The sequence below is a fragment of the Pelodiscus sinensis genome, chromosome 6 (assembly GCF_052426305.1).
Source record: "Pelodiscus sinensis isolate ZL-2025 chromosome 6, ASM5242630v1, whole genome shotgun sequence".
NCBI classification, from domain to species: domain Eukaryota; kingdom Metazoa; phylum Chordata; order Testudines; family Trionychidae; genus Pelodiscus; species Pelodiscus sinensis.
The window spans coordinates 91,913,270-91,932,285 of NC_143057.1; the positions used below are offsets into that span (position 1 = coordinate 91,913,270).

Here is a 19,016-nt window from a genome sequence, read left to right on the forward strand (position 1 = left end):
TAACAGCCTGCATGGATTTGTAAAGAACAAATCATGTCAAACCAATATAATAGATTTCTTTGATAGGATAACAAGCTTTGTGGATAAGAGAGAAGTGGTGGATGGGTATAACTAGACTTTAGTAAAGCATTTGATAAAGTCTCTCATGACCTTCTTTCTTATCTATAAACTAGAGAAATACAACCTAGATGGGGCCACTATAAGGTGGGTACATAACTGGCTGGATAACTGTTCTCAGAGAGTAGTTATTTATGGCTCAGTCATGCTGGAAGGGCATAACAAGTGGTGTTCCGCAGGAGTCAGCTTTGGGACCAGACCTGTTCAATATCTTCATCAACGATTTAGATATTGGCATAGAATGTACACTTATTAAGTTTGCAGAAGATAGAGGGGCTGCAAGTGCTTTGGAGGTGAGTCATAATTCAAAATGATCCGGACAAACTGGAGAAATGGTCTGAGGTAAACAGGATGAGGTTTAAAAAGGACCTCTCCCCTCCCCAAAAAAGCAATCAAAATTATTGAAGGTCTAGGAAACATGACCTGTGAGGGAAGACTGAAAGAACTGGGCTTGTTTAGTTTAGAAAATAGAAGACTGAGAGGAGACATGACAGTGGTTTTCAAGTACCTAAAAGGATGTTACAAGGAGGAGGGAGAAAAATTGTTCTCCTTGGCCTCTGATAGAACACAAAGCAATGGGCGTAAATTGCAACAAGGGAGGTTTAGTTTGGACATAAGGAAAAACTTCCTGCCTGCCAGGGTGGTTAAACACTGGAATAAATTGCCTAGGGAGGTTGTGGAATCTCCATAGCTGGAGATATGTAAGAGCAGGTTGGATGGGAACCTATCAGGGATGATCTAGAACAGTGCTTGGTCCTGCCGTGAGGGCAGGGGACTGGACTTGATGACCTCTCCAAGTCCCTTCCTGTTTCAGTATTCTATGAGGACATCTCCATGAGGTTCAGATTAGTTTGTTCTCAGCATGGCTAAAAATTGTGCTTCTGTTACTGCTACCCATGATACATTGTGTTAGCTCCATGAGATCTATTGAGTATGTGTATGCAAACGGGAATAACTTCAATAGCTTTCAGTGTAGATTCAGCCTAATACCAATATGCTCTCTTTCATTTCTGATGCAATGGGCTGGCTCCACTGGATATTTCCTTCTTTTCCTCTATTGCAGGCTCTCTGTAGGTTAGGATTTTGAAAGGTTCAGATTATACACGTGTGTTCGGGTGGTTTGGGGGTGGCTGTTGTTCTAGCACTATTTCTTCGCTGTCTCGACACACAAAGCCCCCAACCCAACTTTCCTCACACAAAAACATAAGCAACTCCAAACTTGTGGAGAAACTTGAGGCATGTTAATACTAACCAAGCCAGTACATATAGGTTCCTTCTCCATGCTGCAAAACTGTCCCTAGGGAGGTAGCAATTTTCAAGAGCAGAGGCCCATGGGAAGTCTTGGCCACCAGACAAGGGCAATGCTATGTGGGTAGCCCTTCTCTCCAGGATTTTTTGGAACAAACTCATGGCACTTCCAAGCATACCAATATTGATGTTCTACCTGAAGAACAGAGTGAAAAGTTCAGAGACTTTCCTAGCACTTATGTCTGAATAACCCACATAAGGCGTCACTGAGTCTTTTTTTTTTTAAATAAGCTAATCTTTTTCTTAGAGTAAAAATTTCTATAATACAATTGAAGAAATGAGAAACTTTTCCAGAGTTTTCTATGAAACAGGTTTTTCTCAGTGCCAGTTTGATTATTTTAAGCAATTACCTGATCTTCACGAGAAATCCCTTTCTTTGGTTGCTGCTTCCGCATATCTTCGTATTTTTTCTTCTCCTGCAGATATTCTGTAACAATGCTGTTTGGATCAGCTTCTTCCTCTGAATTAGAAAACAATTTATTTCCTAAACAAGTGCAGTGAAAATACATTTTGTATTTAATATCTGCCAATAGGCTTGTCATATCTTCTGAATTACCAGACAGAACACCTTATGAAAGTCCTTTGGATACAGAACTACTTCATCATTTAAGTCTCTTCAACTCTCAGATCATTTTGTCATCCTATCTTACCACATGATCCCACTCAATCTGACTGCCCAGTCCTCACTATTATTTACCATTCCACCAACATGTGCATTATTACAAATTCCAGCATTATTACAAATTCCATCAGCAATGATTTTATATTTACTTTGAGATCGATTAAAATGTTGAATAGCATCAGGCCTTCTACTGATCCCTATGGGACCCACTAGAAACCCCATTCAGTGATTCCCCACTGACAATTACTTTTGAGGGCCTGTCAGTTAGCCAGTTCTTAATCCATTTAATATGTGTTATATTCAATTTGTATAGTCCCAATTGTTTTTATCAGAATGTCATGCAGAACTAAGTCAAATTCTTATATCCATGCAGATACCTTTATTAACCAAACTTGTAATCTTTTGAAGAAATGAAATTAGTTAGTTTTCCATTAACTGGCGTTAATTATATTTCAGTCTTTTAATCCTTTATTAACTAAATCCCATATCGGCTTTTCCATTAGTTTGCAAAGGGCTGATGTCAAATTAACTGTGTTAATATTACTCAGGCCATTCTGCTTGCCCTTTTTGAATACTCACACATTAGCACACTTTCAGACTCAGCTTACAATATAATACAAGTGTATAAGACTAATTAATAGAGAGAAGGGGAGAGAAAGAAGATGAGAGTAAAAAAAACCAAGGCCACATGATTACACGTTACTTACCGCCAAAACCAAAAGTTCCTGATTGTTTCAGGTGCTGTGATAAAGTTTTCTTACATTTGCAAAATAAAATGCAGTATGCAGCAGATGAAGTTTAGTAGTGGAAAAGAAGTGCTAAACTAGATAACCTATCTCCCTGCCAATGACAATGCAAAGTGAAGTGTGCATCCACAGTTAAGATCGGAGCATCCAGCACAGAGTGCCTGATTTGATGCGGCATATCTTTGAGGTCAATAACACTGGTTACTAATGTTCTTCACAAATTACAGTCCTGAAATCCTTTAAGAAAATGGACAACATACTGGAGAACCACAACTAAATTCATAGTACAATAATCTTTTTCTTGGTGGCAATAAATGTAAATCCTTAGAGAGGGTATTCTAGCAATCATTCCACCTGTTTGGGTTTGCTGCTCACTGGTTCTTGGTCTTTTGAGAGATTTAGTCACATGGTTTAATACACATCCTACTCCCCCCATACATTTTTATTTCAAGCCAAAATGAACAAGCAAACAGCTTGAGAACAGATGGGAGGCCTGATTGCTTTTCATTATTGTGCATCTGTGACATCAGGATTAAATCCTGCTTTAAGGTCCATCTGGAATGCGTAGAAATACAGTGCTGTTGAAATATTAATTTTTCTTTATACCATGTAGAAGTAAGTAAAGACATCATAATTTGGCAAACAAAATGCATAACAATTTTTTTGCCCATTACAGTGGACAATTTTTGTAAATGACAATAATTTTTTTAGAACTTCCACAGTTAAGAGGAGGAAGTTACTTCTTCTATCAAAGATGTCTGTGAAAGTAATTGGAACTTCTGTGGCAGTAATAAGATCTTGTCTTTTAGAATCTGTTCAAATTCAGCTGTCTTTTCGCTTCATTGTATGATATGATTACAGTCATGGTTAAGGATTTGTGAATGCTTTGTCACCAAAAGTTTATACACACACAGTCAACAACTATTAAAAAAATCGTTAGTTCTTGACTGCAAAGAAAATTGCTATCTTTTTAACATAACGTAGAAAGGATTCCTAGTTATCTAGATAATTAATACTACAGCAAGCAGATTACAATTCAGGTTCTGCTTCACTGGGTCTGATATGGGATGGATTTTATTTGGAACTTTTCAGGTAGAAAGGGAAGAACAACCTCCCACTATACATAAAACCCCATTTACACCTTCTGCACTGCAGTATGTATGGAGAAGGAAAGGCCAGACTATGGCTGTTCTTGGGGAGAGACAGGGTTTGAAGTTCCATTGCTATGGTCCTCTTGTCTTCTGTGGGGCCAAGTCTTCTCTACAGAGAAGATTAAAGCTGCCAGTTGATCTTCTTGGGGTTCAAATTAGTGGGTCTAATGAAGACATGCTAATTCAAACTGAGAAGGTGCTGGCAGTCTTGCTCCTATTAGGAGTACGAGAAGTCGAAGGGAGAGTGTACTCCATTCGACTTCTCACAGCGTGGACGGTGCCAAAATTCAATTTAAGATACTTCAACTCCAGCTATGCAATTAATGTAGCTGCATTTGCGTATCTTAATTAAAATGTATCCCCTAGTGTAGACCTAGCCTGGAAGATGGGCCTGTAGAGCCTACTTCAGCCAATAAACTAGATCAGGTTTTATAACCACTCTGAGTAAAAGGATTCCTTCACCAGTATAGCCTTCTGCATCTGTGCCTATCATCCAACATGACTAGTTGGCTTGCAGCTCAGCAGATAGTTTAGTTCCAGGATAATCAGAAAAGTTGTTACAGTACTCAGAACCTACCTGAATGAGTGAACAAATTCACATGATCTGTTAACACAGTCCAACTAAACACAAAAGGAAAGGAAAAGGAAAAAAAAGAAGAGAAATACAGATTTCCAAATGAAATGCCTTATAACTAAAATGACTAAGACAGGAAAACAGAGGGTAACAAACTGAATTGGTATAGTGTCTGTGCTTAAATTTTTACTAAGCAGCAGATCAGCTGGTATACATAATTTAAAATCATGTTGTAGTATGAATAGAAATTCTAATTCTAGCTCATTGTTAGAGGGTTCTAACATTTTTTTTAGTTACAAACAGGTGAGTTTCTTACCCTCTCAAGCCTGTACAGTTGCATTTGTGATACAATGCACCCTGATTTTAGGTAGAGATATATGAAAGAGGACTCTAAACAGTTCTAAAAGAGATTTTCTGCACAGTATATGTAATATCAGAATACATGATGGTACGTTATTAGAATACATATTTTATTGATACTCATTCGGAATGACCATGTAACTCACCCATTCATGGATACTTTCATTACCTAGACTGAAAACTTACAGTGACAAAGTCAGAAACGCTAAGCCACAAAAGGAAATACACCTACCAAGGGATATAAAAGGCTATAAGAACAAATTATTTAAAAACTTTAGGAGCAAAAGACATGAAGGAAAGTGTAGGTCCTCTATTTAGTGGGAAAGAGAGATCTGAGAACTAGAGATGCAAAATTCCATTTAATCAGTTAACGGGTTAAATGTTATGTTTAACCTGTTAACCACTTAAATGGAGCAGATCGAGGGAGGGGTGTTCCAACCCCCGCCATTTAACCATAACCGGTAAGCTGTTAATCATTCACATTCCTATCAAGAAGTCCACATTGTTCAGTGCCTGTTTTGCTTCAGTCTTCACTGAAAAGTTTCATGGAGAATAGATAGTCAATGTAATTAATATTAACTGGGGGAGGAACACAAGCCAGGAATAGGGAAAGAACAGTTTAATGAATGTTTTGACAAATCTAGAATTTTGAAGAGTTTATTTGCTTGTGGATTTGTTTGTGCAAAATAAAGTCATACTTCATGATTACCTATAGATACCAAATTTTGCATAACCAATCCTGGCTTTTAAATTAGCTGAATGCACTACTATTTACACCAGAATATTCTGGGTGAAAGGTTTAAATAATTATTTTTGTTTTTCATCAGAAAAAAGTCATGACTATTTTATGATTACAGTTCATAACAATACTTGCTAACAAAATTAAAATCAAGTCGCCTATTCAACTGTCATTTTAGTGCAAAGAAAATTTTTACTGTTACAAGTCATGAAGTAATTCAAATTAGTTACAAAACGAGTAATGGAAACTTTCAGAGTTTCTGATTCAAATTTACTATGTATAGTAATTCAATAAAATGAAGACTGTTTGATGTTGAAATCCTGCAAATTTACAATTGTTCTTTTACTTCCCTTCTGCAAGCACAGTAATAAAACATTCTATTACATATATTTAATTTCTTGAACTTTCCTATAAGTGTGATTTACACAAAATGACTCTGCCCGGTAAACAACAGGCCTCACCAGCTAGTTAGATATATTCAAGTTGGCAGGCCATGATGAAATTCATCCTACGATACTTAAGGAACTAGCTAAAGCAATCTTGGAGCCATCAGCAATGATCTCTGAGATCTCCTGGAGGATGAGTGAGGCCCAAAAGGACTGGCAAATGTAATACCTGTTTTTAAAAAGGGAAACAAAAAGGACCCGTGGAATTATAGGCCAGTCGTTCTAACTTCAGTACCTGGTAAAAGACTGAAATAAATTATTAAACCATCAATTTGTAAGCACTTAGTGGATAACAGGGTTATAAGGAATAGCTGGCATGTTTCTGTCATGAACAAATCATGCCAAACCAACCTAATTTTCTTCTTTGACAGATTTACTGACCTGGTGCATGGGGGAAGGAATAGATGTGATATATCTTGATTTTAGAAAAGCTTTGATACAGTCATATATGACATTCTTTTAAGTAAATTAAGGAAATACAGTCTAGATGAAATTACTAGAAGGATGGGGACAGTGAAATACTCAGGGAAATTAGAAAGGCTACAAAACCAGGAACAAAAAATAAATGGGGATTTCAGCCATTTCCAGATTGCCATGGTACATGTCACCTCAGGATAAGAAGAAGAAATACAATTTCTAGATACCATTAATGATTGTTTCTTGGACCAGCTAGTCTTGAAAACTACAGTTCCTGATTTAGTCCTGAGCAGTGTACAGGATCTGGTCCAAGTGCAGAATATAGCTGAACTGATTGATAATAGTAACCAACATCCTTGTAGGTCATAACTACAAAATGAGGGAAAAGTGGCTAAATTGTCATTCTACTGAAAAAGATCAGAGTGTTATAGTGCATCACAAATTGAATATGCACCAACAATGTGATAAACTTTTGAAAAAGACATATTTTGGGGTGTATGTAAGAGGAGGCAGTCATCCAGATATGGGAAAATGATGACCCCCTAGTGGACGAAGGAACACCGCCACTACTGCCCGTGTTTTGGAGAAAACCCCGACAACAGTCCGAATGGGAGGAACTTGTATTGGTAGTGGTTGGTGCCTACTAGGAAACAGAGGAATCGTCTGGGAGCCAGGTGAATGGTAATATGGAAGTAGGTGTCTTATAAACCGAGGGATGCAAACCAGTTGCTTTGCTCCAGTGCTGGTATGATTATTGCTAGCGTCACCATCTTGAAGCGCTGCTTGCGGAGATATTGATTCAGCTGCCGCTGGTCTAGTATGGGCCTCCAACCCCTGGATTTTTTCTCTGTTAGGAAATAGTGGAAGTAAAAACCCATGCACTCGGACACCTCCGGAACCCTCTCTATTGCTCCTGTCGAGTAGATGAGCCACCTGTAGTTTGAGAGGAGATTCGTGAGATGGGTCCCTGAAGAGAGAGGGAGCATGAGGGGTGGGGACGCAAATGGGATCACGTAGCCTGATTTTATAAGCTGCATGACCCATCGGTCTGATATTATTGTGGCCCAACGATGTTGGAAGGGCCTCAAGCAATGGTGGAAGAGCGCATTGGTGACATTGTGACTGGGCAACAAGTGGATGGCTTGCAATCCCTTGATATTTCCATCAAACCTGCTGCCTGTTTGACTGTTGGTGGGTTGGTCTGACAGCTTGCGGGTGTCACCTCTGGGGACGTTGTCTTGTTCTTTGAGGGTCATCTTGCCGTGCCTGAGATGGTGTGTAGGAAAAAGGTCTTTGCCTTTGGTAGGGTGTATATCGCCGCCGACGGAAAAGTGGCGTATACATACCCAATGTCCTTCATGTTGTGCGAGTCTTTCCCACAGTGGAAGACTTGATTAGCCTTATCTGCAAACAGGGTGTGCCTATCAAAAGATAAATCCTCCACCTTATTCTGGAGCTCCTTAGGGACTGCTGCCATATGTATCCATGAAGCCCTATGCATGACCACGGATGTAGCTTGTAGTTGTGATCCTGGCTGCTGCATCAGCCGTGTCCAAGGCAATGTGGAGTGCAGAATGGGAGGACGTGTATCCTTCCTGTATGATCGCTTTCCGGACTTGACATTTGGTCTCTGGAAGATGTTCAATGAAGAATAAGTTTGGCGTAATTATCAAAGTTGTGATTGGCCAACAAAGCAGAGTAATTTGCCATGCAGAGTGTTAGTTTAGCCAACGAGTATATCTTCCTGCCTAATAGGTCAAGACTTTTGCTGTCTTTGTCCCCGGAGGCATTTTTATAATGTGGCGCTTTGGCTCTTTGTTGGGCTGCGTCCACAACGAGGGAGTTCAGTTGAGGATGGTTAAATAAAAACTCCATGCCCTTGGCCGGGAAAAAGTACTTTTTGTCCGCTCTTCTGTAGGTAGGCGGAGCAGAGGCTGGAGTTTGCCAGATGTCATTGGCTATATCAAGTATCACCTCGTCCAGCGGGAGGGCGACCTTGGATGAATGGGATGGATGTAGATTCCTGAGCAGGTGATATTGCTTTTGTTGAACCTCTCCCAGCTGGACATTCTGACTTTCAGCGACCCTTCTGAACAACTCCTGGAAGTCTTTTAGATCATCCGTTGGTGAGGTGTCTCCTCGGAATACCACATCATCTGGGGAGGAGGACGCTACATCCATGGGGGATTGTCGGTGAGATTTCCTCCATATCTGACAAATGTTTACTCCTCCCTCCCCCCGTGATGTGCTGGGCCATCACTGGTTGGTCGACAGTAGGCGTAGGTGGCCTGTCTGTAGGAGGGAAGACAGACCTGCTCTTGTCTGGAGCGGTATATGACGGAGCGGACGAAGGTGATATGCCTCCTGCATGGGCAGGTGAGTGGAATGAGTGTTCCCGGAGACTGTAGTGTCTGCGCCAGTGGTCACAGAATCATAGAATCACAGAGCTGGAAGAGACCTTAGAAGGCAATCAAGTCCAGCCCCCTGCCCAAGGCAGGACCAATTCCAATTAAATTAACCCAGCCAGAGCTTTGTCAAGCCAGGACTTAAACACCTCTAGGGATGGAGACTCCACTACTTCCCTAGGAAATCCATTCCAGTTCTTCACCACCCTCCTACTGAAATGGTTCTTCCTAATATCCAGCCTGGACCTCTCCCACCACAACTTCAGACCATTGTTCCTTGTTCTGCCATCCATCGCTACAGTGAACAGCCTGTCTCCTGCCTCTCTGGAACCTCCCTTCAGGAAGTTGAAGGCTGCTATCAAATCCCCCCTCACTCTTCTCTTCTGCAGATTAAATAGACCCAACTCCCTCAGCATCTCCTCATAAGTCATATGCTACAGCCCCCTAATCATTTTGGTCACCCTCCGCTGAATCCTCTCCAATGCATCCACATCCTTCCTGTAATTGGGGGGGGGGCCCCAAAGCTGGACATAATACTCCAGATGTGGCTTCACCAGAGCCGAGTAAAGAGGAATAATCACATCTCTGGATCGACTGGCAATGCTCCTCTTAATGCAACCTAATATGCCATTAGCCTTCTTGGCTACAAGGGCACACTGTTGACTCATGTCCAGCTTCTTATCCACTGTAACCCCCAGGTCCTTTTCTACAGAACTTCTACTTAGCCATTTGATCCCCAGCCTGTAACAATGCTTGGGATTCTTTCGTCCCAAGTGCAGGACTCTACACTTGTCCTTGATGAACCTCATCAGATTTCTTGTGGCCCAATCCTCCAATTTGTCTAAGTCACTCTGGACTCTATCACTTCCCTCCAGCGTGTCTACCTCTCCCCCTAGCTTAGTGTCATCTGCAAACTTGCTGAGGGTACAATCCATCCTCTCATCCAGGTCATTAATAAAGATGTTGAACAAAACCGGTCCCAGAACTGAACCTTGAAGCACTCCACTAGAAACTGACGTCTATGGTCCTCCCTATACCAAGAACTTCTGTGGTATGAGGGAGACCTTGGTGATCTCGATCGGCCCCGGGAGTAAGATGGTGACGGGCAGTAGTGCCGATGATAATGGTGATATCGACCTAGGTGGCATCGACCTAGGAGTAGTTATGACTTGCGAATAGGTCGGTTCCGTGTACGACTCTGTCGCTGCCGATGGATCAGTAGTTGAAAGGCTCGGTGCTGAAGTCGATGGAGGTGGTGGAGTCGGTGCTGATAAAGTGGTTGCCGACGATCTCTGTGCTGGGATGTCCATTGCCAATTATGTTGCCAGACTTGGTGCTGAAGATGTCGGTGTTGGGGGTGCTGCCGGCATCGGTGCCGAATTAGGTCGAAGTGCAGAACGCACTGCTGGGCTTGGTGCCGAAGTGCTGCACATCTGTTTTTCCTTGTCTGGTCTACGGGTCACCGTCAATCCGGAAGTGCCCGGTTTAGCACCTGTGCTCACTCTGGTCGGTGGTAGAAAGCGAGACGAGGACAGAGTTTTCTTTTTATGCACCATCTTCAGAGAAGCATGGCGGGGCGGCTCCATTTCACGGTCCCTCCGTGCCCAGGCCGTCAGCTTTGAACAGTGGGAGCACTTCTGGGGAATATGTCCCTCGCCAAGACATCTTATACACAACGCGTGTCCATCTGACATGGACACGGACTCCTTGCACGTTGCTCACTTTTTGAAGCCTGGGGATCCAGGCATATTAAACGAATTCCACTAAAGCTAACAATAATAATAATAATAATAATAATAATAATAAAAAAAATATTTTTTTTGCCAATGCGCTAAAAAGAGCTAACTAAACAATAGGAGGTAACAAGTAACTATATACACGTTTTTCTCTCTCCTCTCAGATCCTGTCAGGATTGACACGCGAGGGAGCTGTTTCTCCATCTGCGCCCGAAGACGGTTAGGAGGAACTGGCAGGAGCCGGACTGCGCGACCAGCAATGGCGTGAAAAGCCACAAGATGGCCACTGCGCATGCGTGATCTGGCAGACAATGGCTAAAAGATCTCCGAGCTGCAGCACCGGGACGATCTGCACCCACGGGAACACTACCCAAAGAAGAAATGTTTGTTATATAGTGTTGGTGTGACAAATATGCACCTTAATGAGTAAAATTATTATTTGATTAGAGCATTTCTATGATACTGATTACAATTGATAATTTAAAAGTATATAAAATAAAATTAAGAATAGTGATCAGTAGATTTGTAGACCAAAACTATTTTCTCCTTGGAAAACACTTGAAAAGTCTTAAAACATTGATAAAATATTTCATGGACGGGAATAAGACATTTTTATCCCGAGACTGTCAGTTTCAATAATAATGAGGAGTCTTGTGGCACCTTAAAGACTAATAGATTTATTTGGCTGGGGGGAGGTTGGTGCCCATAGCGTCCAAGGGGATTGGAGCACATAGGTGGCTGTGCCCCCTGCTCACTAGTTTGGCTGTTAGATGCATGAAGTGGAAATTACAGAGGCAGGCATAAATATGGGATTTGCCCATGAAAGCTTATGCCCAAATACATCTATGTCTTTAAGGTGCCACAGGACTCCTCTGTTTTTTTGTGGCTACAAACTAACACAGCTACCCCTCAAATATTTAGTTCCAATAATGAATACAAAATATTTTTTTTTTAAAAGTCAAACTCTCCAGACTTCCGTATCAGATCAAACAGAAAAGATCAAACAGAAGTTAGTGCACCGTATTTCAGGTGGGACAGACTACTAAACTGTAAATCAAAACCTATCCTGATGCCAAGCCTTTTGAAAAAGTGATAGAAGACTTAAAAGTCAGACAGTTGTGTAGAGAAAAAATTAGTTTGGAGTCAGAAACTCTTCTATTTACCCCTCAGAGTCCCCTTTTCTATTTCCTCAATGCTCTAGGTAATATGATGAAGACTAATAGCTAATACCTGAACATGAGTCCATGCTCTATTAGAGTTATAACAGAAAGATCTGGATCTAGACATCCAACATATAGAAAAAAATGATATAATAATACACAGAAATTAAAGAGGGAAATTGCAGCTGAATGTATAAAACAAAATCTAGCAGAAACTTCATGAGCTATAGCAATGATATTTTTCTCCCTTTTAATCTTCAAAGCTCTTGATGGCATAAGCCCAGGGTATCCCAAAGGCTGCCTAAAGGACCATCACGAATACAGCTGCTGACAACTCCACTACTCTGGCACAATGGATCTTCCAATAACAGTAAAACTTCTCTGTGTGGGCGTCAGTACTTCGTGGAGTAGGATGAAGCTATGAAACAGGATGAGGCTGTGGATTAAACTCTCTCAAGAACTAAAGATCAACACAAACCTTGCCACTTTCCACAAGTACAAGGCACATTTCTTTGATCAGGATTCTCTCGCATAAACACATAGCAAGAATATGTTTATAAAAAACAAAACAACCCCCTCTCCCCAACACAGCAAGATGCTCCTTTATATATGGTTCTCTCTCTGGGGATAGGATGAGAAAACAAACAAGATGTAACAGATGTATTAAGCAATGTGATTACACAACAGGAAGATGCTCAGGTATTATTGTGATAGCTCAGTATAAAAGCTTACCCAGAACAGAATTTTTAAAATACTGTAGGATGCCAACAAGGCTAATTTAGATAAATGAAATATAAGGACATTGCCTAGTTGTGCTTTAGCACATCTCTTCCAGTAAAGTGCATAGAGACAGGAAAAAGGAGAAATTCTCTTTGGCTTGAATGTTTCCATGTACATTCGAGCCAAGCAAAATCTCTTCTTTATCCCAGTCTCTGTGCACTTTACTGGAAGAGATACTCTCAGGCACAACAAGGTTAGATCTTATATTTCATTTATCTAAATTAGCCTTGTTGGTATCCTACAATATTTTAAAAATTCTATTCCACATAATGAAAATTCTTATGCTGAAATCATCACTTTAGTACCTGGGCACCTTCCAGTAGTGCATTAAGCAATGTGATTGCACATCTGTTATGTCTTTTATGTTCTCTCATCCTCTTGCCAGGGGCACAAATATGTGTAGAGTATCTCGTTGTGGTAGGAGTAGGAGTTGCTTTGTTTTGTGTTTTTTATAAATATACTGTTGCTATGTGTTTACATGAGAGACATGCCTGGTCAAAGCAATACTTAATGCCATTTTCCAGCATTGTTTTGTCTGAAAGAATCCTTAGCTTAGAGGACGAGTCTTCAGAAGCCAAACTACAATGTTTCAACAGGGCTGATCAGATTCCTCTGCTGAATCAATAGGTCACAATTTAGCAGAGCTTAGTAAAAAGATCACGGCCATAATATGATGCTTTGGTTCCTCTTTTTTATGCCCAATTTCAAATATCTAATTAAGGAATGATGAGAAAAGAGGAATCCCAACTTAACTTAAAGAAAAAATACCACTTCTTTTTAGACCTAAGCTTTTAAAAATATGCTGTCTCTTACCCCACCAATGTGACCTAAATGGTGAATGTGCCACAGGGCCTTTCATCTTCCTGGGACAATGACTTCAGAGTCTGAATTTCTTTTCTTTTAAATAGATTCTGCTCTCCAAAGATATTTCTAAAGGAGTAACAGGTGCCTGCCCAATGTCCGGAACAGTGTTTTCGCTTATAGTCTGGAAAAGAGAAGAATTCCCCCAATAACATAGGAAATCATTAATTTAAGAACTGCAAATAGGGCTTTTTTCCCTCACATTTACAGCAGTGAAAATAAGAAGTAGTTCAGCTGAAGTCAATGGTATTGCATATGTATAAAACCAGCTTGAGGACCTTATCCAAAATGTAATGAACTCAGTAGCAGTCTTTCTAATGAGCTTTGAATCAGACCTTTACACAATCACTAGTTTTCAATAAAGAGTCTATAATCAACTTAATTTCCAACTCATCTGATTCATTTAATAGGGAAATAAACCTGGGCAGCAAAATTCACATTTTACTTTTGCAGTTACAATGTTACAATTAAGGTCTTTGTGGTGGGCTGCTCCCGCCTACCCTCTTAAGTCCAAGGCCCTCCGGCCTGAGTCCACAACACAGTTTAAAGCTGGCCTTTAAGACAAGGCCAAGGCCCTCCGGCCTGAGTCCATAACACAGTTTAGGTTGTAGCGGGGACGCACCCCCAGGTAGGGGGACCCGGGCCCACCCTATGGCCCTGTGAGCAACCAGATTTAAATATGAACTTAAATCCTTTTCTGAATCATTGCCAGAATGAGGATCAGTGGGCATTCCACTAGTACACAACTATACCTCTCTTCCTCCTTTGCAGTGAGAAAGAAAAATCTATTTCATTCTTTTGAGTAGAATGGAAGCACTAAGGAGATCCAAAACATTTTCACATTCTCAAGTCTGTTCTTAAGCTAAACAACTGAAAATTAAGTTAATTTGTGGGAAACCTAAAATGGTAATTGGATTCTTAAAATTACTGAACCAGTGTGTTACATTTCATTTACCCTACTGTTCTTCCAGTGACAAGATTGCATTCAAGCATGACCCTGCCATTCTCTTCTGCTCCCCACACCTCCTGCAGCCCAGTCAGTCAGCCTGAGCAGGTCTTCCATAGCTTGTCCCACTGATCAGATCACTGTTCCAAAATCCCTTCTGGAGTACAACACACTCAAAATTGAAACAGCTCCTTGCTCTTCTGGGCCAATTATAAACAAAAGTTTTCTCACCCTTTTGGGCTGAATTTCCCAGGAACTGGGACTGAATTTCTCTGGAACTGAATCATCAGGGTTCCTGCCCCAATTGTGGCCAGTAACGGGTGCTGGACCAGCCTGGTTGCTCTGGCTGTGGCACAGGGAGCATCCCTCTATACTTCCCAGACTTCACACAAGAACTGCCTTATTGTCAGCAGAGAGATGTTTTTATTTTGGACAGCTGAGCCTTGATTAGCTGTGTCTGGTTCCCAACCCCTTCCAGCTGTTGAAGGACCAAATCTCACAGATTCCCAAAGTGGCTCCAAGGTCTGGTAAACTCTGCCTCACACACACATTTGACATAACTGGAATAGAGAAATTATTGGACAGTAATTGGCTTCTTCAATCATATATAATGCCTCAATGCTATGTTAATGAGTGCCTTAGAAATGCCTACACTGAAAGAAACAGTCAAAAAATGAAATAAAGACAAAGATTTAAGGAATAAGATAAAGACAGCCTTTTTACTCCAATGTGTAAGCTGTATCGTACATAACCATGCCCCATAAATTGAAAAGGTCTTTAAAATAAGGACAGCAATAATCTTAAAACGTACATGTATAGCTAGATGTACAGTTAGAATTCTGTATTTCTAATATTCACAACATTCTCTAGATTATGTAAGTTTCTTATCCTAAAACCTTGGAACTCAATTCAAGAAAGTCTTCATCTCTTCTATGCTCCAATAAATCTGTTAGTCTATAAGGTGCCACAGGACTTCTTGTCTCTCCAGAGTAATGTTTAAACACCACCTTAAGTCTCACTGAAATCAACCAGACTTAACAACAAAATGAAACATGGAATTTAAGCATTAACTTAAATGCTGCTCCGAATCAAGGCCTTAGTTATAATATACTATTCTCTGATGCTATTATCAGGGAGTAAAATTTATTACAGGTTGAACCTCTCTAGTCTGGCAATCTCAGGTCCATCAACATCTGTGTCCGGCATGATTTTAGTAAGCTCAATGTCCACTTACCATGAGTATGGCCAAGTTTCCCACGGTCCCATAGAGTTTACAGCCACAAGTCCTAGCCCCCAGGACTGTGCTGTTATTTAGCTCTAAATTACTCTGAAATGTCTTCTAAGAACCCAGTAAGCAGTGAAAGTGTTGGTAATGCTGCTAGACAATATAGACCTCCCATGCTTCAGTAAATTCTCTGGTTTGGCACTGGTCAAGTCCTGAGGGTGCCAGACTAGAGAAGTTCAACCTATGTTATTATAAAAGAAAAGATTTTGTACCTTAGATTTCTAAAGGTTTTACTGTTTCCATTGTATTTTGTGGCATTTTAAATATTCACTATGTAGTTATTTGGTTTTTTTAATCATCATTTAGAGATTAAGGGGTTATACATGAAAATTATATAGATTAAATTTGTCTAAAGTAGCTTTCATTGTAACATATTCACAGTTTTGCACTACAAAGCTGTGAAACAAATAAAAGATTTTTCAAATATTTGATTAAGTACTGGCAAAATACTGAAGAAATTCAATGTTTGACTGAATTATATTTTTGACGTAATTTTTGGCATCACTACAGTAAATGTCAGATAAAAGAAAAACATCTTACTTGAACTAAGGTCTTGACAGCAGTTTGGAATAGCTAACAATCTTATTCTCAAATTGGAAGGCTGGTTATAATCAAACTTGTAAGGAGGAAGTAGGTTTTTTCCCTTCTCTTTAAACCACGTAAACACTTAAATGTGCTCTCCTCTGCCCCCTATTAGCACACAACTCTGTAATTATTCTAATGCTTTGAATCTGGAACAAAAACAAGCAGGCAAATATGTAATATGTATACAGGCAGTCCCCGGGTTACGTACAAGATAGGGACTGTAGGTTTGTTCTTAAGTTGAATCTGTATGTAAGTCGGAACTGGCATCCAGATTCAGATACTGCTGAAACTGACCGCCAGTTCTGACTTACATACAGAATCAACTTAAGAACCCCAGGCGTCCCCAAGTCAGCTGCTGCTGAAACTGATCAGCAGCTGATTCCAGGAAGCCCGGGGCAGAGCAACTCTGCCTGGGGCTTCCTGTAGTCAGCGCTGGTCAGTTTCAGCAGAAGCTGACTTGGGGACGCCTGGGGCAGAGCAGCTGGGGTGCTGCTGGGTTGCTCCAGTAGCGCCGCTCCTGGGTGCTACTGGATCAACCTAGCAGCACCCCATCTGCTCTGCCCCAGGCGTCCTGATTCAGCCACTGCTGAAACTGACCAGCAGTGGCTGAATCAGGACCTGGGGCAGAGCAGCTGGGGTTCTGCCGGTTTGGTCCAGTAGTGCCCAGAGCGGGCGCTGCAGGACCAATCGGCAGCGCCCCAGCTGCTCTGCCCCAGAGTCCAAAACAAAAGCCTGGTCTGCTGGGGGGGGGGAGCACACTAGCTGCCCCCCCCCTCCCCAGCAGACCAGGGACACGGGGAGCAGAGCCTCTGAGGCTTTGCTCTGGCAAAGCCTCTGAGGCTTTGCTCTGGCAAAGCCTCTGAGGCTTTGCCCCCCCGCGGCTGCGGCTTCAGTCCGGGAGCCTGTGGTCTGCTGGGGACGGTCCCCAGCAGACCACAGGCACCCAGATTGAAGCGGCAGCAGCGGCGGTTCCCCGTGCCTCTGAGGCTTTGCTCTGGCAAAGCCTCAGAAGCGCGGGAACCTGCCCGGTGCCCCTGGTCGGCTGGAGACGGTCTCCAGCAGACCAGGGGACCGGAGCAGCTTACGAACGGGGCTCTCGCCCCGACTTCCGGGGTGAGAAAGTCCCGTTCGTAAGTGCGGATCCGACATAAGTCGGATCCGCGTAAGTCGGGGACTGCCTGTAGTTAAATGTATAAATACCAAATGTGCTCCTAATATTAATAAAGAGTTGTCATCAAAATAGATGTGTGATGGAAGCACAGCCATCAGCCAGTAGCCTTGTAACAGAACTGGGTCCTGATCCTGTAGGGAGCTCAGTATGAATAGATCTGTGTGATCACACTGATTCCTAATGACTTTAATGAGGATCATTGCCTCTTTCTTCCAGATACAATTATAGGATGACTTTTAGTTCTTTAATGAATAAAAATGATAGGTGGCCTCCACTAACAATATATAATATGCACAAAACTTCATAAGGAGAAAACACCACATATAAAAGGGCTTTTAAATACTATGGGAAAAGGTATGACAAGAACCAATGGCTGGAGGCTGAAGCTAGACAAATTCAAATTAGAAATTAAGCACATTAACTTCTGGAACAAACTAGCAAGGAAAGTGGTAGATTTTCCACCGCATCATGTCTTCAGATCAAGACTGGATGCTTTTCATGATGATATATAGGGACAACAAGGATATGTCTAAACTACACCCCTCTTTCGAAAGAGGAATGTAAATTAGATAGATTAAAATTGGAAATGAAGCCGAAATTTGAATTTCCCACTTCATTTGCATGATGGTAGCCACGTAATCTTTTGAAAAAGAGCTTTTCGAAAGCAAAACTGCTGTCTAGACGGAGGTTCTTAAAAAAAAAAAAAGCCCTTTTTCGAATGATCCAGTACTTCTAATTTTTAAACACTATGCGCACCAACTTTACCCTCAGCTGCTACGCAGGCCAACCCCCTCACCAGGAAGAGGTGGTGGGGCGGGGCCTCCCTTAGCTCTCCACAAGCCCTACAAGAAAAACCATTCAGGTAACAGGGCAGGAGGTGGCGGAGATTCCCCACTGGGTTGCGGAGCGGTGGGGCCTAGAACCTGGAAGTAGGGCTTGAGGCAGCTTGATTGGAGGCAGCAGGGATGGGGGAGCAGCAGAGCTTGCTGAGCACCCTGTGGCTATCCCCCACCAAAGTGCCACTGCCCACAGGCAGGACCCAGGAGCTGGGACAGGAACTGGCCAGGCTGTGGGAGCCGGAGCCCGGCAGCAGAGTGGGGAGCTGGAGCCATTTCCTGCAGGGGCCCCCAGGAACCTAAAGTGCAGTGAGGAGCCACTGCCATTCTTTGCAGGAGAGTCAGGGGAGTCGAGGGCCAGTGGGGAGCCTGAAGAGGGGCTGGGAGAATGACCAGGCTGGGCTGGGATCCCTGCCTGCTGGAGCTCTGGGCTCTGCCCCCCTACCACACCCATGCCCAGCCCCAGCCTCACTTCTGGACGGGGAAGGGAGAAACTGCCCTAGCTGCAAAGGATTAGCGTCCTGCCCTTAACCATGGATGCTGCTTCCCCTTCTCACTCTGCTGATACCGATGACGTGATGATGTCATTCTGTTGTCCGTCGGGAATTTTTTTTTAAATATAGAAATATGAATTGGGAAGTTTTATTTGTTCAAAACAAAGCAATATAAAGATGCATATATGCCTAATAACTTGCACAACTGAATCTTATTTAAAAAAAGATTTTTGGCATATCAAAAATATAAAGTATTATTCCAAATACCTAACTTTGG

At 41.9% G+C, this 19,016-nt stretch overlaps 1 protein-coding gene across 2 annotated transcripts in view; it reads right to left on the reverse strand.

Annotated features, from left to right (window-relative positions):
* The window catches only part of CWC27 (CWC27 spliceosome associated cyclophilin), a 224,603-nt gene that overhangs the window by 49,838 nt on the left and 155,749 nt on the right, over positions 1-19,016 (reverse strand). For both annotated transcript variants that reach the window (XM_075932399.2, XM_075932398.2), the window contains exon 12: positions 1,776-1,885. In XM_075932399.2, coding sequence (XP_075788514.1) covers positions 1,776-1,885 — 110 coding nt within the window. The remainder of the gene's footprint in view (positions 1-1,775; positions 1,886-19,016) is intronic.